Genomic DNA, 25381 nt, shown 5'->3' with positions numbered 1-25381 from the left:
CGTACTTTTTAGCCTGCATGGAGGATTCAAAAACAAGTTGCTACAATGAGAATACTGACATTGTGATTCAGAGGCTTAAGTGAAAGTAGTTCCATCATATTTAGAATGCAACAGTGCATTCTACAGGTCTTTGGGTGATGTCATAGTGTACTATAGAACTATAATATAGAACTTTGCACTGTTGATGAAACACCGCCAAAGTTGTGTGTTGTGACATCGAACCAATAATATGCTAGGTTGAAGATACCCAGGTTAGAAGGATTTCTAATATCCCATAAAGCTTTGCGTAAATGTGGAAGATTTCTAAACAAACAGACCAGCGATGCTAGTTGCTAACATTCGCAGAGTACGACCCTGCCTCACACAGGAAGCGGCGCAGGTCCTAATCCAGGCACTTGTCATCTCCCGTCTGGATTACTGCAACTCGCTGTTGGCTGGGCTCCCTGCCTGTGCCATTAAACCCCTACAACTCATCCAGAACGCCGCAGCCCGTCTGGTGTTCAACCTTCCCAAGTTCTCTCACGTCACCCCGCTCCTCCGCTATCTCCGCTACAAGACCATGGTGATTGCCTACGGAGCTGTGAAGGGAACGGCACCTCCATACCTTCAGGCTCTGATCAGGCCCTACACCCAAACAAGGGCACTGCGTTCATCCACCTCTGGCCTGCTGGCCCCCCTACCTTTGAGGAAGCACAGTTCCCGCTCAGCCCAGTCAAAACTGTTCGCTGCTCTGGCACCCCAATGGTGGAACAAGCTCCCTCACGACGCCAGGACAGCGGAGTCAATCACCACCTTCCGGAGACACCTGAAACCCCACCACTTTAAGGAATACCTAGGATAGGATAAAGTAATCCTTCTAACCCCCCTTAAAAGATTTAGATGCACTATTGTAAAGTGGTTGTTCCACTGGATATCATAAGGTGAATGCACCAATTTGTAAGTCGCTCTGGATAAGAGCGTCTGCTAAATGACTTAAATGTAAATGTAGTTATCAACTAGAATAAACATGAATCTGTTTAATTTCAAAAGCTTACGCACATGAATACAACTTGTCCTTACCTATTTTGTCTTCAACCTAGCCAATACGGGCTCCACAGGAGGCTGGTGAGGGGAGGATGGCTCATAATAGCACAGGTTTGATGTGTTTCATACCATTCATTCCATTCCAGCAATTACAATGAGCCTGTCCTCCCCAATTAGGGTACCACCTGCCGCCTGTGAAAAGATCACGTATGGGTTTTGAAACACCCATACAATCAGGAGATGGGTAACACACTGGGAGCATTGATGTCTGTTTGCATTTGACTCATATAAGACCATCAAGGTGAAAGGAAAAGAGTACTACTGCAGTGCCTAGGCCCCATTAAGATGCAAGGACAACTAGGCCCCATTAAAACCCCATTGATTTCAGGGAAATAGCTCATTACGGAATAATGGCAGGTTTTAAAATAATGATATAAGTTGAAATTACATAGTATCTCAGCTAATAATCATGTACACAGAATGACCTCTGGTCAAACCTGTTCGTCTGTAGGATTTGAATGTGGAGAGGCAATTATTTTTCTTCCTTCGCCTCCTCCTCTTCCTCTCCCAGTTCAACTGCATTCTCTGGGATGGTCTCCAAGTTCAACCATGATCATGTTCATACTACCATGCTAACTACCATCAATGCCATCGCCCTATCCACAACACCTTTATCTACACCTAACAACACACTATATGAATAGATGCCAGTTGTGCACTGCATGTCTTGTCAGACCCGGAGAGTGACATGGTAACACAGGCGACAGAGACACCGAGCAGAGATAAGATAAACTTCCACAACTTTAAAATCTTATTGAGAACATCAGGCTTCCTTGGAACTCATTCATCCACATTACAGAACAGGAACTTTCCTGGTTTAAGATTCTGTACTCAATAGACTTCTGTGGTTCTGTGCAGTGTCTAGCACAAGTCCTGCAATAAAATGCCTTTCCTGTTTCCATTGTCATGTTATAAAGTAAGTGTTGGATTGTGTTGAGTGCTTCTAGATATAACAGTGACTGAATCTGTTATGAGAGAGGGTATTGTGAAATGACTTGTTATGATCCCTTGAGCTCGGATAGGTTTTATACCTAGCAGAACAGGGTTATATAGTTCACATGCAGGTTCAGAACCACGGACACAAATATAATAACATGCACACAGGAAAAAGTAAGATATCAATTCAGTTTAATTGAACATTTATTCAATAAATACTTTAAAACTGTCCCACTGGAAATGAACTCCCGTCCAACTCATTTCGATTCCAGGATCTGTAGAGCAGAACCCTGTGACACGTACAATATGAACATTCATCCAATTCATTTCCTGTCTGCTTGACTGTAGCGTTGACATGTAGACATCGTGAAGACATCGAGGCATTGATCCCCAGTTATTATAACCGATTTCAAATGGTGCTAGAAGGCTGTAAGGGGCTCTAAACACCAGAAGAAATCAGTCATCCTTTAAAGGGGCAAGAGAGAGGATGGCTCAAGTAGACTGACACTACCAGAGGCCCAGTGCTGTTCTCCTGTCACCAAGAACACTGATTTCAAATGGTGCTAGACACTGGGAACATTAATCTAAACCACCATGTGAAACCAGCCTCTGGGGGAAGACTTTCCCTGCCGGACAATAGGGATGCAGTGGACGCGCAGCAGTAGCAAAGATTTTGGAGGATACTTTGCTTATTTCTCTCTGGCTGTAATGACAAGTAGAAACTCTGTGCAGCAGTTGTGACATGGATGACAAGTAGATTTACAAAGACAGTCCACTCATTTGGCTCAGCATTTTCATGATTAACCTTACCTAAACACAAACACAATAACTATCCGTATAAAGTCATCTGTCAGTACAGAAAGTGATCGTGACAGTGCTTTGCTTTTGCCGGAAGTCATTCTGATGAATGTCGTTGCCATGGTAGCCCAGCTATGAGGACAGCTGAAGGGTGACATCATCCTCCACACTTCAGACACTACCCCTCTTAACAGAAGAGCTGTGAAGAACTGCAGTAACCTTATACAAACAATATCATATCTTTAGATACTATTATCTTCACGTCAACATAAAGAAAACATAACACATTACAATATTAGACAGTATAGGACAATGATACAATTTTGTATGCACAATTCATTACAACAATCATTATCTATCAACAACTGTAAGAAATACGTCACAGTTATTTGGTTGTGACAACATCTAACCAGTCTACTAGTCTTCTATTCTGGAACTCATCCAACAAACAGGAACACAATGTTACTCACCTACCCACCTAACTGTTGTTCTCAAAGCTCAGCAACCGCTCTGCCTGAGAGTGAGTGTGTGTGTAAGTGTGTGTTTGGGCAAACACTCCACATCCATGAGTAACCAAACCAACTACTCTCACAGCCACTAAACACTAGCCGTGTTATCTTACCTGTTTTACAGTGCTTGCCTCATAGCCTTCCTTATTGTGTCCTGCAGGTATCTATGGACACGGCAGGGCACAGGCTGCTGTCCATGTGACAGGGTGACACCGCTCTGCACCTCCCCAAACCATATTTCTATTTACAATGTGGCTAGTGTTGACGATGACATCATGACCACACACAAACACACACACACACACACACACACACACACACCACGCGTGTTTCACGTAGAGCATGGCAGGCAGCACACACACCTGTGTATCCCACCTGATCTTCTTCATATCACATTCAGGTGGAGGAATGTACAGTGAGTGAACAGATCGCAGCTGGGGTGTTCAGTGTCGGAAAAAAACGACTGGGACACAAAGAGCTCTGTGCTGTGTGACTATGAGAACCGAGCCAAAACACTTACGTAACCATGGCATCGCCATAACAACACAGCTTAATAGCTGTTGGTCCCAGAGGTTCTCACAGTTAATCACAGGTGTCTGAATGCTGGGTGTTGGATAACCTATAATGGCCATATAGCATAGTGTAAGTCAGAGCATGTTGTAAAGAAGGAAAACACAGTTGGATGGAACAGTATCATCACCACGTGACACTTTTATACAATCCTGCCTTTGGACACCAGGGGGCAGCATAACATCTCATAAACCACACCATACGTAGTCACCCACCAGCACCAGTCCGTGGCATGGTAGGGAGAGGAAAGAGAGAAGCCAACCTCAAACCTAACAACAACAACACCCTGTGGGATGAATGAATAAGTAAGAGACACATTTCATCTCTACCGCTCTCTTTCTCTCTCCCCCCCCCCCCCCCCCCCATGTGAAAGGAGCCCTTGTGGAGCGTTGGCCGTTGCGCTCTCCCAGGAAGTGACATGCAGAGACAGAGACTCCCACACACCGGCCCGGCAGGCCCTAGCTGCCGCGGGTGACGGTGATGTCACTCAGGGTTTCAAAAAGATCAAGAGAGAGCAAGAAAGAGAGAGAGTGACGGTGGTGTGTTTATATAACAGCCTGGATGGTGGTGGAGGGGGGTGGTGGGGTCATTTTCCTGAAAATGATATGAGATTCCTTTTTCAGGGAGAGGCCGGCCTATTCCGATGCTGGGTAGATTAGCATCTTTCTTTTGTCCAAACTTGTATGGGCACATCTGCCTTGCGGAGCACCTATTTCATAAGATTAGACTTAATCTTATACACATCCAAAAAAGTGACAGGAGGTTATTCATTTGTTAGTTTCAGAAAAGGGTGGAAACGGTGTGCGCTGCAAGTCGTCCACTCTGAGTTTCAAACACACATAAAACGCCTCACACAAGAGGAGGAGACAGACAGACGGAGCTCTGTGGATGTGGGGGGGCTCCGAGAGGGTCGGCTGTGGTCAAGGTGCATAAGAGGAGGATGAAGGATGAAGGAGATGGGGGATGATGGAGGGTTGACACTGATGGACAGGATGTTCTCATCATTACACAGGAAGAATTACTCACTGCTTGTATGATAATCAGACGACAAGGTTACCCCTCCTGCCGGATATGGCATTACCTACGGTTTGTGTGTGTGTGTGTGTGTGTGTGTGTGTGTGTGTGTGTGTGTGTGTGTGTGTGTGGGGCTATACGTGTGGAAGGGTAAAGGGACTATGAGTCGTCAGTCAGAGCATCTTTCCCACCTTCATGACAACACATCTAATATAATGCAAATCAGTCATTTGATAAATGTGACTCACTATAGCAGAATAGAGAGGATAAACTGCTGAGGTGTTAAAACACTGAGTCATCCAGAGCTTTATGAGGCCTGATGACTGACTCCTCTCTAAGTTCTCCTGTCTTCAACAGGCAGCACGTCAAACCCCTCTATCCCCCTGGGACTACATCATCACTGACCTGAGCGTATCCTTCATTCCTGTAAAGATAGCATCTGAGCCATTATATTGACATAACTGTTCTAGGAACTGTGTAGCGGAATGCAGTGCTGAAGAGGCTCAAAGGAGTGACTGGCATTTCATCAGAGACAGTGATTAATACCTTCAGACTACTGATTAATACCTTCCCTCCTAGTCTTTTCAGAACCCCTGGAAACTCTGGCTTTTAAGTCCCTTAATTGGATTCCTGATCAAGAAAGTCAATGGAAATTCAATGGAAAGTCAATGGAAGAAGCTAAAGACTGCAGCACTGTCAAAGCCCCTGTGCTGTACAGTATGTGAACCGTGACAGATGACGCCACACGTTCAGTACAGATGTGGTGATAAGGCATTAAACTGGATGATGGGGCCATTCTCTGAGGGCCATTCCTGGAGTTAACCAATAAAGACCCTACATTACTGGATAAGTGTCTCTGTCAGTAACTCTTTCCAGATAATGCGGTTAAGCCTAGCGTGTATCGCTGGGCTCATGTGTGTGTTAATGTGCATTAGTGCGCGAGCGCTAGCTGCGCTATGGGTTCATGCATGGGCCATGTAGAGTAATAGGCTGTACTGATGGCAGGTATTAGCCCCTTGTGTGTTTGGAGCTATGCTAATGGAAGATCAGTCTGATAAAGGGAGAACAGAACATTCATCATGGTTGTGGAGTAAGTGGGGGCTTTTAATCAAATACTATCTAACAAGCATCTATGCAGTAAGCTAGGAATACAGTACAGTGCCAGACACTTGAATGCCACACATACACACGAAAATAAGCCCACGTCATAAGACACGATTTAAGAGTTCCTGGCTTTTCAGAACACAAACAAGGCAGGCTGACATTTCTCCATAACCCTCCGAAGTATTTTTCCACTGTCAGAGAAAAAAAGGACAATAACAAGTTTGTCTCCTAGCTTTCTAGAGAATCTTAAACATCTGGCTTTGTTTGGATCCAGTTCCGGGAACGGGACGAACTTTGGTCCACTTTCTGTGCCACTGCAAGCCGGGAGGACACGTCTTTCACGGAAACAGATAAACAATCTTAACAGCCTAATTGGAGGAGGGTTAAAAAATAGCCCTTGTTTTTCTGCGGATGAGAATGAAAGGCTCTGGAAATGTGCGAGAGGGAAAAACAGAGGCTCTCTTCACCTCCGGCTCAGGAGCAGGCTGCCAGGAAGCCAGAGAGAGAGGGGGGGGGGGGGGGTGCAGGCAGAGTTAGCCCAAGCCAGGTAGAGGGGGTGTGTTGTGGGGCTCTGGGTGACTTGTGTGACCCCCAGAGGGGGTGGATGACGGCAGGGTGAGTCACTAAACCCGGATGACGGGTGGTAGCAGAGATTATGAGGCAGTCAGGGCCGCTGTGATCTGCCTCCTGTTTATCTCCACACCTCCCAACTGACAGGGTGTGTGTTTGTGTGTGTGTATTGCAAGAGAGGGGAAAGGGGGGAACCATCACGCTCCTTGGAATTAAGCTGAGACAAAACTCACACATTTTGACAAAGTGGTTCATGTTTACAGTAAACAAATTATACACAGATATGATATCGTAATTTGCTCACTGTGTTGTCGCAGATAATTTTTCAGTGCAACAGGAAATGTAAATTGTAGTGTATTCAAGGTTTAAAAGGGCTTCTTAAGTTTGTCATTTCCACTTTAAATTGTCAGACTTAATAAAAAAACATTTATTTAATGAATCAACCCCTACAAAAATGTCCATTAATTACAATCCACATAATACTTCACATTTCCTGTTGCTGCAGGATTATTTTTCAGTACATTCTTAGTCTCTGACAAACATCTACCACAGCAAACTGAGGACTGTTATTTTCTTACTAAAGCCCTAAAATCCATTTGAGATGAGACACATTTGCTTTTAATTTTGACACAGTTCTCTACAGCCCACAAACACTGAGTCACAACAACACTCAAAATATCAGGAAGCAGAATGTCTGTCAACATGGCGGCAAATAACAAAAACTCCACACACACACACACACACACACACACACACACACACACACACACACACACACACACACACACACACACACACACACACACACACACACACACACACACACACACACACACACACACACACACCACACACACACACACACAGAGTCCTTGGCCCATCGCCAAGGCAACTTCCCAAAAAGAGAGCTCCTTTTTACCGTAAACTCATTTTCCAGGAAACCCCAGCCGGCTTCAACAGCAGCCACGCTATGACTGTACAACATTGTTTATCAAGAGAGAAATCTTCAGGTTCAGACATCTGATCTGATAGTACTGTGTAGGCGTGTGTTTGAGTGAGTGGGGAATGGTTGATGATTAGGCTACAACTTTATGTCACGTTCTCCAGAGAAGAATATATCGTTGGATATGCAGATGGAATATGAGCCAACTATTTCTGACCCCCCCCCCCCCCCTCCCCATCTCCTCTCTCTCATCTCCTCTCTCTCAGGTGAATGCCAGCACCATAGCGGTTCTCCTCAAAGACGCCCAGTGTTTGCTTGCTGGGTCACGGCCAGTCCAAAGCCCTCTGAGTCTGAGCACTTCTGTCTTCCACCTCTAGAATCAATGACAGTACATCTGAAGAGCATTCCTCAGGCTCCTCTCCTTCCCTACAAATCATTCCTCAGGCTCCTCTCCTTCCCTACAAATCATTCCTCAGGCTCCTCTCCTTCCCTACAAATCATTCCTCAGGCTCCTCTCCTTCCCTACAAATCATTCCTCAGGCTCCTCTCCTCTCCTGACATGCGTTTTTCTGGATTTTTTTGTTGTTATTCTGTCTCTCACTGTTCAAATAAACCTACCATTAAAATTATAGACTGATCATTTCTTTGTCAGTGGGCAAACGTACAAAATCAGCAGGGGATCAAATACTTTTTCCCTCACTGTACGTGGCTCCCAGCATATGATAAGCTTTGTCATAATATCATCTTTATCTGATTATTCAGTTTTTAGTGCACTGTAAGGACTATATAGGGCCACTCCTCTACTGGTCATTAGAGTGCACAGGTAGTGTGACGCAGGTAATCTCAGCAAAAAAAGAAACGTCCTCTTACTGTCAACTGCATTTATTTTCAGCAAACTTAACATGTAAATATTTGTATGAACATAAAAAGATTCAACAACTGAGACATAAACTAGACAAGTTCCACAGACATGTGAATAACAGAAATGGAATAATGTGTCCCTGAACAAAGGGGGGGGTCAAGATCAAAAGTAACAGTCAGTATCTGGTGTGGCCACCAGCTGCATTAAGTACTGCAGTGCATCTCCTCCTCACAGACTGCACCAGATTAGGTTCTTGCTGTGAGATGTTACACCACTCTTCTACCAAGGCACCTGCAAGTTCCAAGATATTTCTGGGGGGAATGGCCCTAGCCCTCACCCTCCGATCCAACAGGTCCCAGACGTGCTCAATGGGATTGAGATCCGGGCTCTTTGCTGGCCATGGTAGAACACTGACATTCGTGTCTTGCAGGAAATCACGCACAGAACGAGCAGTATGGCTGGTGGCATTGTCATGCTGGAGGGTCATGTCAGGATGAGCCTGCAGAAAGGGTACCACATGAGGGAGGAGGATGTCTTCCTTGTAACGTACAGCGTTGAGATTGCCTGCAATGACAACAAGCTCAGTCCGATGATGCTGTGTCACACCACTCCAGACCATGATGGATCCTCCACATCAATCCCGCTCCAGAGTACAGGCCTCGGTGTAACGCTCATTCCTTCGACGATAAACGCGAATCCGCCCATCAGCCCTGGTGAGACAAAACCGCGACTCGTCAGTGAAGAGCACTTTTTGCCAGTCCTGTCTGGTCCAGCGACGGTGGGTTTGTGCCCATAGGCAACGTAGTTGCCGGTGATGTCTGGTAAGGACCTGCCTTACAACAGGCCTACAAGCCCTCAGTCCAGCCTCTCTCAGCCTATTGCGGAAAGTCTGAGCACTGATGGAGGGATTGTGCGTTCCTGGTGTAACAGTTGTTGCCATCCTGTGCCTGTCCCGCAGGTGTGATGTTCGGATGTACCGATTCTGTGCAGGTGTTGTTACACGTGGTCTGCCACTGCGAGGATGATCAGCTGTCCATCCTGTCTCCCTGTAGCGCTGTCTAGGCGTCTCACAGTACGGACATTGCAATTTATTGCCCTGGCCACATATGCAGTCCTCATGCCTCCTTGCAGCATGCCTAAGGCACGTTCACACAGATAAGCAGGGACCCTGGGCATCTTTCTTTTGGTGTTTTTCAGAGTCAGTAGAAAGGCCTCTTTAGTGTCCTGGGTTTTCATAACTGTGACCTTAATTGCCTACCGTCTGTAAGCTATTAGTGTTCCACAGGTGCATGTTAATTAATTGTTTATAGTTCATTGAACAAGCATGGGAAACAGTGTTTAAACCCTTTATTTGTATTTTTATGAATTATCTTTGAAAGACAGGGTCCTGAAAAGGGGACGTTTCTTTTTTTGCTGAGTTTAGTACATGAAGCACAGGTACACGGCAGCACAACCTGGTGGTGTCATAAATGTACACACATGCTTTTCCAGTACTATAGTCATTTATCACCGCTGTTGACCTCGTCAAAAACATTTGTTACTGGGAATAACTATCACACTGCTTGTATCGATCACCACGTCTTGTGTTTACTGTGTGCTGTCTGATCAGAGAGGGAATAAGGAAAGAGGAAGCCTACTCTAAGACATGCAAACCCCTTCTTGGCAGCGAGCCAGAAGGAGAGGAGACACTCCATCATACTCAGTGTCATGTAGAACATCACGCCAGCTTCCTCATATCATAGAAGGACATAGATTCTCTAAGTATACATTAACGTATGTCATCAGCTGTGATGACGTCATCTGACTACCATAGAAGAGTGTGTCATCACTTTGAGGAGGAAAACAGTGTGGAAATATTACAGCCCATATCTATTTCCAGACTTGAGGGTATGTTCTGGAACAAAAGGCCAGAAGCACTGAGCTCCAGTCTCCCTCACAGGAATTGTCCTCAACATTCTGCCGTTGCTAAGTGACCCCTGACCCTGTTGTTGTCAAGGGAACAATGATGCTAATGGGAGCTCTGACAGAGTGATAGCTACGGAGGGGTGCGTGTGTGTGTGTGTGTGTGTGTGTGTGTGTGTGTGTGTGTGTGTGTGTGTGTGTGGTGTGTGTGTGTGTCTATGGAACAGGCTGGCCTGGTTTCTCGCAACACTCAGGGCCTGATGTGTAGACACCCTTGGGGCCAGCCAAACAGTGACCGTGCTCCATCATGTGTGGGAGCGAGCTTCAACGCTTCCGAACTGAGAAGTCGTCCCAGGTGAATTTGACACGTAAACATGGATTACCACACATAAACACACCCGATGACATAAGCAAAACCGTTTGTTCCAAAGGAAACAAACTGTTCTGGACAACCCCACATGGAAGTGATGTCATAGTCAAATCAAGTCACTTCCTGTGCTATTCTGAGAACACTCAGTTGACGCCCACTGATGCTTTGTGTCTCTGTGTAAGGCCCACAAAAAACACTCAGAAATCATCCCCCGGAGGTGTATTTATCAGAGGGAGCAGAAAAGGGAATTCCCTGTGTTTTACTGTTACAGACACCAGTATAGGAGAGGAGGGACACATAACTCATATTTACTATTCTGTTGACCTACCCTTTACCCTAACCACAGTACTGGATCCAACTTCATCCATCCATCACAACTAAACAAACACCCCCTCCCATCTCTCCCTCTCTCCCTCTCTCCCTCTCTCCCTCTCTCCCTCCCTGTATGTAACAGGTATTCATTCCACTACAACAAAGCTGTGAGACGTGGCAGAGTGTGTGTGTGCATCACCAGAGGGATGGGTCAGAGCAGGCCAGATTTGGTTACCATCCACTGACGCACATTCACACAGAGACACACACAGATGTAAACAAATACACACACCCACAAAAACGCAAACACGCATACTCTACACAATACTAACAAATAAAAACATTCAGAATGGAAATACACACACACACACACACACACACACACACACACACACACACACACACACACACACACACACACACACACACACACACACACACACACACACACACACACACACACACACACACACTAATTAGTCATTAACAGGACCATGACAAACGTATGGTCTTTAGTAAATAAATAGGTTTACTCACTGTCTCCTGTGGCGTACAGTAGAGCTGTCCAGTTAGTCTGCTGACTGAATGAGGGCTGCTTGTCATATCCTCTACAGCCTCCCATTTCCTGAGAAAGCACAAGGATACCAGCCGAGTCATCAATGTGTTAGTAGCTTTGATTTTTGTGATTGCAAGAATACGATGTCTGGCTACACAAGACAAGAGGGTCAGTAGTGGGGAATATCAGAATGACCTTCCTCCATGGGTGACCCCTCCGTCCACTCCTACCTCTGTCCACCTGGGTGAGTCTGGCCTCTCTCCTGTCCTCTCCTCTCTCTCCTGCTCTACCAAACACAGAGGGTATGTCTTTCTCAGCGACCAACAAAAACTAGTAGAGAAAAGGAAGCCCACAGCCATGTTAGAAAGTATGGCACTGCTAAGTAGTGTGTGTGTGTGTGTGTGTGTGTGTGTGTGTGTGTGTTTGAGAGAGACACTACCTTTACTCTCTGGCACTCCCTCTCTCTCCCTCTCTCTCTCCCACACGCACACTTCATGCTCACAGGCATGGCTGCAGTGTGTGTTCCTGGGCACGGCGTGATGCCAACCACTCCACTACAGGAAGCTGGAGAGGAGCCCAGCCAAGCCAGGAGGAGGACTGGGAATACCAGGAGAAATGGGAATAGCCACAGGCTTGGGCACACCACAGGGCTGTTGACAACCAAACAGTAGAGACACCAACCAAACAGCAAAGAGGAAGTTTAAACATCCACATATTATCCACAGATTATTGTCAATCCCACCATTCAGTTCCCAAGTGTTAGCTATTCCTTAAAGAGCATAATCCCTCATAATAGGGCGGGCGATTGTTGGTCAAGTGGGGCAATTCCAATGAAGCCCCAATTTAGTCTGTCTGTGATAACAAAATGAGACGCCTGTTTCCGTGGTGATGTAGGAACAGAGGAGGGTTCCACTGGAGTGACCACGTCTCATATCTTTGTACACACTTGGCATTGTGGGAAACAGGACCCAGTTCACATGCTCTCTCTGTGGTATCCCACTTTCTCTCTCTCTCTCATATGCACACGCACACCCACACACACGCACACACGCGCACACACACAACCCCCACCAACGCAAACACAAAACACACACACACAAAAATCTCTTAAATCAACTCATGTACACATTACACATACGTAAACAACCATGCCATTGACCCTGACCTGTCTACCAACCCTGAAGTGGAGACCCAAGCTGACCTGACTTAATCTGGGCAACTCTAGAGGGGCACAAAGACAACTCCAGCCCCCTCAGCCCCCATACATCCAGCGCCATGAGAACAGGAGCTGCATTTTCAATTAGAGAGACATTATCTATGGCCATGATTACACCCCACAAACACAATGCTAAGTCTGACCAGCAGAGATAAGAGTGTGTGTGTGTGTGTGTGTGTGTGTGTGTGTGTGTGTGTGTGTGTGTGTGTGTGTGTGTGTGTGTGTGTGTGTGTGTGTGTGTGTGTGTGTGTGTGTGTGTGTGTGTGTGTGTGTGTATGTATATATATAGTGAATCAGCCATACTGACAGAGTGAGGCCTTTGTATTACAGCAGACACAAACACAGTAGGACAATCCAGGTGTGTTCCTCTATCATCCAAAGGATAGGGAGAAGGAAGTAGCCCCTACCTGAACTAGTCCAATATAAATCACAAACTTTGCCATGCCCTTACCTTGTATGTAAGTGTTGCTTGTGTAGATAAAGGTTTACGAGTGTGTGGGCGTTGCGGCGGATGTTAGTTCAAGGTACAGTGGTGCGTGCCACACCCACCCCTCCCAGCCATTCACACGCTGATTCCAAGAACATACGGAGGCGTGGGGAGGAGCCTCACAAAAACACAAAACAAGCTGAGTCAACAGCTATAGGTACCTCAGGTGTAGGTGTGTGTGTTTGTCTCTGTGAGATTGGTCTCAGAAACCAGAATGTTGCGCAATAAATCTGATTCAAACACGCCTTGGAATGTCTTTCCCATTCCAATGTCCCTTGGTGTCCCTTTCTAATTGATATTGGCTCCTATTTGAGTTGACCCGTTCACAGCTGTACAGTAGGTAGGTTAACTCCCTCTCTAGCCTCTCGTCTTCCACAGCAATCAGAGGAGGAAGAGATATAGATATAATACCTCTGTCATCATCAGCAAATAGACAGACTACATCATAGTTCCTTACTAATGACTAAGCACAGAGCTGCAACATATCATCACTAACCTAGCCAAAGGGTAGCCCAAAGCCAAACTCTGGCAGTATACGAACAATGAGTTCTGAGAATAAGCGGCAGCGTTTGAATAAATCACGCGATTGAATAATCACACAATCAACTTATTAAGATCAAGATCTGAATCTCCTCTGAATCTGTCCTGACTTGCAGTAATATGTTCCGGTATGACTCCGTGTCCTTGAAACGAAAACACACTAACAAACTCCTGTTATATATTATAAACACAGAAAATTAAAATAGAAAAAGTGACCTACTGTTGCTGTGAGACTGTCAGCCACCTGCTCTCTTCACATCCTGTGTCCATTCTGAGAAAGAGAGAGAGATAGACAGAGAGAGAGAGAAGGAGAGAGAGAAAGAGAGCCAGGGAAAGAGACAGAAGGAGAGAGTAGAAATAGAGAGATAATGGGAGAGAAAGGGGAGAGAGACTGAGTGAGAGGGAACAGACAGAGAGAGAGAAAGAGAGAGAGAGAAAAACAGAGTAAGTTCCAGTGAGCTCCGGGGTGGAGGGGGTCCCTGCCTGTCTCTCTTCCCCGGCAGAGTCCCTCTAAGTCCCTGAGGCTGTGCTGCGAGAGCAGCCTGTCCTGGAGCTCTCCACTCAGCGGGTGAGTGTGTCTGTGGCGAGAGAGCGCGAGAGAGCGTGTGTGTGAAAGAGAGAGTGCGCGCGCTGCTCAGTCATACAGATCACGACCAGTCAAGTCATTCCCGCTCAGTGAGTCAACAGGCAGTGAGCCTCTCTCTCTCTCTTCCTCTCCCCCTCTTCCACTTATCCTCTTTTCTTTCCAATTCCTTCTTTCTCTGCCACTCTCCAAAACACTCTCTAAGATTCTCCCTTTACTCCTCTCTGTATATAGATGGGTTGTCTTCCTCAGTTGCAGTTCTTCTAACGCACAGCAGCCGGCACTGTTTCTGAGTGAAAACATCCTCTGACTGCCATTTGTAATGGTTAGTGTGACTGTTGTGTTGGGATTGTGTTATTGTGGTTGTGGTTATGATGGGCTGCCATTGTGTTGGAAAGCTGGGAGGGTAGAAGGGGGCAATGGAATCCTCAGTCAACAATCAAAAACAACTTATTGAAAAGATTAAACAGATTAAACAAAATGTTTTGGCTGGCCTTCAAAGGTTGTAATCTTGGTGAGAGGGAGATATCGAGAGAGAGACATCTGCTCAAACTAGATGTTAAACACCATTTCACTGGAATGGAAACACATGGAGGCACTACGTCTACATGCAAACATATATACATACACACGCGCGCGTGCGCACACACACACCAGTGGAATGCTAGGAAGTTGCCTGTGGTCCTTTCTCGTTGAGTATGCATGGTGTGTGGCCAGCGGTGTGTGTGTGTGTGTTGAGGGGTACCTCTCTGTTTCCCGCCAAAATAAATTAACCCTCACTGGTGGATTCCTCATTCCTGACTCACTTCACACTGTGCGGGAACATCTGTCTCACACACACACACACACACACACACACACACAGTCTTGTACAACTAACCTTGTGGGGACACAAAATTCAGTCCCATTTACAATCCTATTTTCCCTAACCCTTACCCTAACCTGACCCCTAACCCCAAACTTATCCCTAAACCTAACCCTAACCCCAACCCTAACCCTAAACCAAACCCTAACCCTAACCCTAAAACTAACCCTAAGCCTAATTCTAACCCTAACACTAATTCTAACCTTAACCCTAAACCCCCTAGAAATAGCATTTGAACTTGTGGGGGGACAAACAAAATGTCCCCAGTTGGTCAAAATGTTGTTCATTTACTATTCTTATGGAGACTTCTGGTCCCCACCAGTTTAGTTAAACATGTCCACATCCATGAACACATAAGTTCTCTGCATTTATGGTTCCATGACTGGACTATGAGTCACTGAGGTTTTCACTCTTGATGTTCTTCATCAGGTGCAGCAGCCAGCACTGTCTGTGTGTGTGTTTCAGTGTGTGTGTTTCAGTGTGTGTGTTTCAGTGTGTGTGTGTGTGTGTGTGTGTGTGTGTGTGTGTGTGGCCACCACAGCCCCTTAACAGCCCCTGTCTTCCAGTCCATAACCCTTCACCTAGTTCTGCATCCCATCCCAAGTCACCCGATACTCTGACCCTGTCCCTCTCACTTCCCACAACCCCTCTGCCTCATACTACCTCCTTCCTCCACCTGCTTTAATCTATCCCTCCCTCCATTTAATCATTCCCTCCAAACTTCCATTCATCTGTCAAAAACAGCATCATCATACAGTACATCCTACAACTAATAGTTGGGTATGTATGTGAGGCAGAGTCGGAGTGAATGAAGTAGTGTGGTGTGTATGGCCAGTCCAAAACACACACACACACACACAACATGACCTTGCAAGTTGCCCACACACATTCTTTAAGTTCTCTGGCCAGGTAAACAATTAAGTAAAGAAAGAGAAGGGTTAGAATGTGCTCACTCACACACACACACACACACACACACACACACACACACCACACACACACACACACACACACACACACACACACACACACACACACACACACACACACATGCATGCACACGCACACACACGCACACACACACACAAGCCAGAGCGCCCGAGATTGACTCAGAAATTGGACTTCTGTCCATCTCCTAACGACGTTGGGAAATGCCTTGAAAACCGTCCACTAGGGGCATGAGTGAGCGCTATTACCATCAAGTCGGCTTGGGTTTTGGTACAGCGTTGCGAATGGCGGTGGTGAAATCGAAGTCAAGTAGGCTCAGTAGCGGTGCGTGAGTAAAATCACTGGGGAAGCCAAGCCAGAAGAAAATGTCATATTACAACGTGTTGGGATAATTTAGTTGTTTGCTCTAAAACATGTTAGTTCATATGCCTTGACACATTGATATATAGGCCTAAGGCCGAGACAATAAGAAGACACAGTGGAAGAATAAATTCAACCACACCTTTGTTTCATCACAAAACTGGAGAGCAACATCTGTCCGGTGAAGTCCACAAAGCATATTGCATGTAACAAACAGTTACATAACCTACAGCATGGTCCAGCAGGTTCATGTTACCGACATTTTTGGACTATTGATTTAGAACCACGGAGAGTTACCGCAAGTCACAAAGAAAACATGAGCTGCCTCCACTATTCCAGCACCATTTCATCTTCAACATTTCAACATCATCAAATCACCTCTGCTTAATCAATACAGTGACAACTAAAAGACCAAAAACAATTCAGTCCAATTAATGTAAGCTAAAAATGATGTGGCTGTCCATGGTACTGATGTGTGTGTGTGTGTGTGTGTGTGTGTGTGTGTGTGTGTGTGTGTGTGTGTGTGTGTGTGTGTTTGCAAGTAGAATAAAATATTGACTCCCCCTACTTGTGGAGAAACACCAATGGCATCCTCCTTTCTTTCATGTTGCCAAAACAGTCTATGACCCTGGTTAAAATGCTTGCTCAATAACCTAACTTCCTTTCATGGGCAACGTTAGCTAGTTAACATTAGCCTTCTACATCTAGCTACATATTGAACTTCCATCCTCTCAGGCCAGGGGCACAAAAATGTATGAATTTATAGTTGGATCAGAATCGCAGTTATAATCATTGGTGAGTACGGAGAATTAAGTCCAAATCCCTATCTCCATCCATGGCTAATTTAGGAAAGGGACAATTTTAGCTAGCCACTGGAGGACAACAACAACGAGATGCAACAAATTAAGATTTTTCTGTCAATGTCGTTTGGCTTTTGATGTGATGTGATTGGTGTGAAGCCAACTCCAACCTGGCTTCCCTTGACAGGTGCGCCAGGACCATTCACAGTTGAGCTTGCTCAGTTTAGCTCAATGCTGATTGGCTACTATTTATAATTTTTTTATTAAGAGAGGCCAAATGCTCGCTGGCTTCCCTTGCATTCAATGTATGGGCGGCAACAATATCTTACTCTTTTTGACCAGACAGCTTCAGATAGATGGGCTACACATACAGAGACAGAGGGGCGCTATTTTGCTCGCTCGGATGCATAAAGCCTCCTCCAAACTGAAAGAAAATTATGAAACACAGAGACTAAATATTTCATTATCTTGTTTTTTTCTTGGTACATTTTTTGGGGAAAGCCTGGCTTCCCTTGGCATCCATGGATACATGCCACGGAGTAGGCTTGGATTTTGCTAGGGAGCTGCGGACAGGGGTGGTGAATGGACGTAATTCCATGACTGCGGATCCAACCTTATCCCAAACCTTAACCCTTAACTTTGACATTTGCGGTATGAAGCAACTTCGAAATGTTATGTTTGGAGAAACAGAATGATACTGAGCAGAAGGAGGAATCTAGATTGTCAAAACCACTTAGAAATGTGACATTTGGAGCAACATGAGATCTTGTTACACACACACGCACACGCGCACACACACACACACACACTAGTGACCAAAAATAACCTCCGTCAACACCCACCCCACAAACATAAAGCCTTCAACTTTGACAACGAATACATATCATGTACAGATCCCAATCAACCACATATTTTTACATTTTAGTCATTTAGCAGACGCTCTTACCCAGAGCAACTTACAGTAGTGAATACATACATTTCACTTCATGCATTTTTTTTTTTTAATTCTTTTTTTGTACTGGCCCCCCGTGGGAATCGAACCCACAACCCTGGCGTTGCACACACCATGCTGGCGTTGCAAACACCATGCTCTACCAACTGAGCCACAGGGAAGACATATACCCCTAAGCACATACAAACACATAAACACACACCTTTATGCAAACACATCAGTTACTGTACGTTACATACACAAAATGTGCACAACAATTCAACATTCATCACCATACAACAACACTGTGGACGGGATCAAGAGGAAAACTTCTGCCTTCCTGATTACAGTACATCTTCAATATAACCTTTGATCTCCTTCTAGATATTCCACTCAAGGCCATAGAGGGAGAGGGACAGACAGAGAGCGACAAATAGAGAGAGACAAACAGAGAGTGACAAACAGAAAGAGACAAACAGAGAGAGACAAATAGAGAGAGACAAACAGAGAGAGAAAGAAAGATAGAGAGAGAGCTCCTTATATAAGTTTTGTGTTATAAGGACATCATCTCTTTATTGCCTGTCCTTGCTGATAAATCTTCAACAAGCCTCTCACTCCCAGCAAAGAGGCGGGGAGAGATTTTACATAAACATCACTTAACAGTAAACACACACAAACACTCTCTCTCTCCCCCTCTCTCTTTCCCTCTCCGAGGCTGGACTGGGTGAGAGGGGCTAAACACTGGGTTTCGTAATGCCAGCCAGAGCAAATCTCACACATTGTTAGCAGCACACACATTGTGATGAGTCACATACAGCCTTGTTAGAGCTGCTGGGTCCAACAACCCAATGAGTACCTTTCCATGCCCACTCCCTCCACTCCCCCCCTCATATGGAGGAAATGAACCCCTATGGACAGCTTCCACACTCATTTGTGGCAGTGACACACAAATACACACACATGCACAGAGACAGGCACGCATGCACACACAGACGAACACAAACACCCAGGCACACACACAGAGCCGCATCCTGAGTCCATCACTACCAGGAGATCCTGGATCAATAACAAAGCAGGGGGGGGTCAATTACTGGAAACGGAGACATACAGTAACATGACAACGTTAAGTATACAGTATGTCCATATGTTGACCGAACCTTATATAAAATCATCCTCTAACCCAGCCCTACCACACACAGCCATACTGCCATCTCCATCCTCTAACCCAGCCCTACCACACACAGCCAGCCCTACCACACACAGCCATTTCTCTCCGGGGGACGGAGAGAAAGAAAGAGAGATAGAAAGATAGAGTGTGTTATATTAGTATGAGCGATAGTGTCACCAGTCAATCCCTGACACATTCCCCTGATAATCCACCAGTCAATCCCTGACACATTCCCCTGATAATCCACCAGTCAAACCCTGACACATTTCCCTGATAATCCACCAGTCAATCCCTGACACATTCCCCTGATAATCCACCAGTCAATCCCTGACACATTCCCCTGATCATCCACCAGTCAATCCCTAGCACATTCCCCTGATAATCCACCAGTCAATCCCTGACACATTCCCCTGATCATCCACCAGTCAATCCCTGACACATTCCCCTGATCATCCACCAGTCAAACCCTGACACATTCCCCTGATAATCCACCAGTCAAACCCTGACACATTCCCCTGATAATCCACCAGTCAATCCCTGACACATTCCCCTGATAATCCACCAGTCAATCCCTGACACATTCCCCTGATAATCCACCAGTCAAACCCTGACACATTCCCCTGATAATCCACCAGTCAAACCCTGACACATTCCCCTGATAATCCACCAGTCAAACCCTGACACATTCCCCTGATAATCCACCAGTCAAACTCTGACACATTCCCCTGATAATCCACAAGTCAAACCCTGACACATTCCCCTGATAATCCACCAGTCAATCCCTGGCACATTCCCCTGATAATCCACCAGTCAATCCCTGGCACATTCCCCTGATAATCCAACAGTCAATCCCTGGCACATTCCCCTGATAATCCACCAGTCAATCCCTAACACATTCCCCTGATCATCCACCAGTCAATCCCTGACACATTCCCCTGATCATCCACCAGTCAATCCCTGACACATTCCCCTGATAATCCACCAGTCAAACCCTGACACATTCCCCTGATAATCCACCAGTCAATCCCTGACACATTCCCCTGATATTCCACCAGTCATAACAAATTTACAGGAAGTTAACAAATCAAGTCTGAGCTGGCACAAAAAAATACAATACAGTCCAGCACACACTGCTCTCTAGTGGACAAACAATACACCTCCATGCAAAAATAGTTGTACCTGCCTCTTCACAGGACATCTTAATAAACTAATGGATTGCTATTGGAAGTCTGTCAAATGTCCATTTAATATGCTATAATGATGGCTATTTTATATAATTATCTGACAGCACATCAGAGGAGCTGGCCGGATGTCTCAGCTCAGTCTCTTGGTTCTCCACTACCACCCCCAGGGGACACATCACCCATCTGTGGCTGACTGAGGGTGAGGGGAGCTCGGCCATGGATGGCGAGAGAGGCCCCTAGACTGGCACAGACCCCGGAAGCCTGATACAGTGGTGGCGTTGTTCTCAAAACCCTTGGCATTGCAGGCAGAATAACTCCCCTCTGTTGGGCCAGGACCACAGCCAGGAGATTGACACTTCCTCCAGCCAATAGGCCACTCAATCAATCACTCCACAAAGTGAACCGAAAAAAAGAGGACAACTTTGGCAAGTGACTGTTCCTGTAATGTTTCAACAGTGTTCAGCAGTTATTGCATTGGTCTTGTTTAATCTAAGAGTGCTTCTTTGCTACATCCAGCATCCCGAACATTGTGTTCCTGAGTAGTGCTTTACAGCAGCCCTGTGCCCTGCCAAAGAATGTCATCTTTGGCACCAGCCGGAGAAACTTTCTCTCTCTCTCTCTCTCTCTCTCTCTCTCTCTCTCTCTCATTGATGAACGAGGATATAGATATACAGTACCAGTCAAAAGTTTGAACACACCTACTCATTAAAGTTTTTTTTAAACTATTTTCTACATAGTAAAATAATAGTAAAGACATCACAACTATGTAGTAACACATACGGAATCATGTTCCCACATATGCTGAGCACTTTTGACTGGTACTTTACATCTCACTGGTTTTTCTATGCATCATCTAGACAGGACGGCAGCCTCAGGTAAGACAAGGCTGTGGCAAGTGTCTTCACTGATATTTTCAACCTATCCCTGACCCGGTCTATAATACCAACTAGTTTCAAGCAGCCCACAATAGTCCCGTTTCCAAGAACGCACTCACATCTAGCTATGAAATGCTTTGAAAGGCTGGTCATGGCTCACATCAACATCCCAGACACCCTGGACCCACTCCAACTCGCATACCGCCCCATAAGATCTACAGATGACAAAATCTCTATTGCACTCCACACAGCCCTCATCCACCTGGACAACAGGAATACCTATGTAAGAATGCTGTTCATTGACTACAGCTCAGCATTTAACAACATAGTCTCCTCCAAGCTCCGGACCCTGGGACGGAACACCTCCTTCTGCAACTGGATCCTGGACTTCCTGATGGGTCTCCCCCAGGCGGTGAGGGTAGGCAACAACACATTCGCCACACTGACCATCAACACGGTGACCCCACAGGGTTGTGTGCTTAGTCCCCTTCTGTACTCCCTGTTCACCCACTGCGTGGCCGCGCACGACTCAAACAGCATCATCACAATGGCAACACGACGGTGGCAGGACTGATCACCGATGACAATGAGGCAACCTATAGGGAGGAGGTCAGAGACCTGGCAGTGTGGTTTCCGGGACAACAACCTCTCCCTCAATGTCAGCAAGACAGAGGAGCTGATCGTGGACTACAGGAAACGGAGGGGCGAGCACTCCCCGATCCACATTGATGGGGTTGTAGTGGAGTCTGTCCTCGGTTGCCTCAGTCACTACCGAGTTCCAAACTGTCTCTGGAAGCAACGTCAGCACAATAACTGTTCATCAGGAGCTTCATGAAATGGGTTTCCATGGCCAAGCAACCGCACACAAACCTAAGATCACCATGCACAATGCCAAGTGTCGGCTGGAGTGGTGTAAAGCTAGCCGCCTTTGGACTCTAGAGCAGTGGAAATGCGTTCTCTGGAGTGATGAATCACGCTTCACCATCTGGCAGTGTGACAGATGAATCTGGGTTTGGCGGATGCTAGGAGAACGATACCTGCCCCAATGCATAGTGCCAACTGTAAAGTTTGGTGGAGGAGAAATAATGGTCTGGGGCTGTATTTCATGGTTCGTGCTATGCCCCTTAGTTCCAGTGAAGGGAAATCTTAACGCTACAGCATACAATGACATTCTAGACGATTCTGTGCTTCCAACTTTGTGGCAACAGTTTGGGGAAGGCCCTTCCCTGTTTCAACATGACAATGCCCCGTGCACAAAGCAAGGTCCATACAGAAATTGTTTGTCGAGATCGGTGTGGAAGAACTTGACTGGCCTGCACAGAGCCCTGACCTCAACCCCATCTAACACCTTTGGGATGAATTGGAACGCCAACCTCGAGCCAGGCCTAATCGCCCAACATCAGTGCCTGACCTCACTAATGCTCGTGACTGAATGGAAGCAAGTCCCCGCAGCAATGTTCCAACATATAGTGGAAAGTCTTCCCAGAAGAGTGGAGGTTGTTATATCAGCAAAGGGGGGACCCACTCCATATTAATGCCCATGATTTTGGAATGAGATGATCGACGAGCAGGTGTCCACATACCTTTTGTCATGTAGTGCACCTCAATTACTTCATACCCCTTGCACATTGACTCAGTACTGGTACTCCCTGTATATAGCCATCTTATTTTTTACTCTTTATTGTTATTTACTGTATCTTTATTCCTCATGTCACTGTTTCTATTTTCATTTGATCTGTATCTTTAACTCTGCATTGTTGGAAAAGGACTCGTAAGTAAGAATTTCACAAATTAGAGATTTTTATTTTCTCTGACCCTTGACAGGGCGAAAGCATCTCAAACGAAGACTGAAGTACTCCCAACATGCATACATCTACAATTCTAATCATGTCCAACAGCGTATTCTATTTCCCACCAAATTCTCTTTTATACCCCCACTCATACTCAAGTTAAAATGTCATTGCCCTTCCTACACGGTTTTGAAGAGGGATTTTCAAGTGCGTGAAGTGTAAATGGTGATAATGTCTGTTTGACAACCGTGTCCCTTTTTGCTCTCTCTGTGAAAATGAGATGTCACAGTCATTCCTGCCCACAGCTCTGAAAGGCCCGGTTACAGTGACAATGTCAGTGTGATTTCCACAAAGTGAGAGAGAGTGAGAGAACACACATATTATTCAAATTGACTCTCTTGTATTTGTATTACCATAGCCTTGGAAACTATGGTGTGTGTGTGCTTGAGAAAAGAGCACTGGCCTATAGCCTTAAACAAGCACATTGCTACTTTCAGGTGAAGTCCCCACAGGTGGTTTGAATCACTGGTTGGAATGAAGCCAGGCAGCCCTACCCCTTTCTGTGACTGACACATCATCCAACCAATCGGTGGCAACTCATTTCAGAAACCAGCCATTCGCGACTGAGTCATTTCACAACTGCCCTATCGTAGTAGAGTAATCTGGGTAGTTCCTTCTTCACCACAGATTAGTGTACCTTGCTGTCCCGTAGTGACTGTGAAGTCTATAATATAGAGAAACTAGACGCCTTGAAGAAAGATCCAACAAGATCTTACGGTTTGACCAATTTGACTTCAGGTTCGGACGTTTTTCCATGTTTCTTCAAACGTAAAATGTCTAAATTCTGGACACCCTAGGTTGCTCCTTCTACTGCAGCTGTATCTCTTGTTGCACCGCTGCTGTCTCTCATTCTGAATGGTTAAGTTAAGAGTTTAAGGTTCAAACAAAAACAATGGTTAAAGGTAAAAATTTCAGTTTATGTGACAAAACAAGCAATTTAGCATAAACTGAAATTAGGTGAACTATTCGGATTTTAGAAACCAGGAAATGGCGGAGCGATTTCTGCATATTGCACCTTTAACCGTATAGTGTAGAGAATCATTGTGCCATCTAAACTGCTGTGAAATATATTTTCAATAACCAAAAATATAGTATTTTCAGCTGTTTGAAGTTGGTGTACAAAACCGAAAGTATAAGAAACAAAAACAAAACTTAAGAACGGGAAGCATAGATATAGTGCGCATATGACAGATCTACTACTTCGTAGACTTGATTTCAATGAGAATGACAGATCTAGAACTAACAAGGTTAAGGTTTGGGATAGGGTTAAAACAAATAAATGTAAAACCACTGTCTAGCACTGGGATTGAAAACACGGCTTGTGGCTTACGCCCATCCACCATCTCCATCCAAAATGCCCTAGCAGGGTTTTGAAGGCATCTCCCGACGTCCTCGGGACATGGATGGACATCCAATTTCTAAGTGAATCTGTCTGCTCAATCTCAGTACACAGCATGGCTGTCCTGAAGCATGGATGTACCTTGTGTTACAATAACTGATCGTGAAGTGGTCATTCTGACAGTCTAACAACTCCTTGTGTTCACCAATTACCAATAACACAGTGGAAAAATTACATCTGTATCCACACTTCCATTCCACTATAGTCCATCCCATCATAATACCTTGAGGAGACTGAAAGAAGTTCAACCATGAAAGTGTTGGAAGCTCAGGCAAGGATCATGGAATGAATGACGCAAAAACAATTTGTAAGTCGCTCTGGATAAGAGCGTCTGCTAAATGACGTAAATGTAAATAGGGGCTTAATTTACTAATATAAATAGTTGCAAAAACAACACCCCGGATCATCCCTGACCTCTGAACCATCTCCTCTCTCTGTCAAACAAGCACAACTACACGGGGAAGAGGTCAGAACAACATCCACCAGCCAAGTCACTTTGGTAAAAAAAAACACAAGATAATAGCATCCACAAGCTGAGTTTGTACTCACCCCTCTGTATCTCTCCATGCATGCTGTTGAGACTGATAAAGTAGTCAGTCTCTCTCTCTCTCTCTCTCTCTCTCTCTCTCTCTCTCTCTCTCTCTCT

At 45.5% G+C, this 25381-nt stretch overlaps 1 protein-coding gene across 5 annotated transcripts in view; it reads right to left on the bottom strand.

Moving 5' to 3' along the window:
- Positions 1-25381, bottom strand: part of LOC106609351 (uncharacterized) — a 57529-nt gene that overhangs the window by 3675 nt on the left and 28473 nt on the right. For 2 of the 5 annotated variants that reach the window (XM_014208093.3, XM_014208098.3), the window contains exon 1: positions 6-664. In XM_014208093.3, coding sequence (XP_014063568.1) covers positions 6-19 — 14 coding nt within the window. In that variant the 5' untranslated portion in view covers positions 20-664. The other 3 variants (XM_082977714.1, XM_014208096.3, XM_014208099.3) reach the window with 3 other exon arrangements.

This window comes from Salmo salar, chromosome 07 (assembly GCF_965601325.2).
Source record: "Salmo salar chromosome 07, fSalSal1, whole genome shotgun sequence".
NCBI classification, from domain to species: Eukaryota; Metazoa; Chordata; class Actinopteri; order Salmoniformes; family Salmonidae; genus Salmo; species Salmo salar.
The sequence above is the reverse complement of the archived record's forward strand: the minus strand, read 5'-3'. Positions and strand labels throughout refer to the sequence as shown.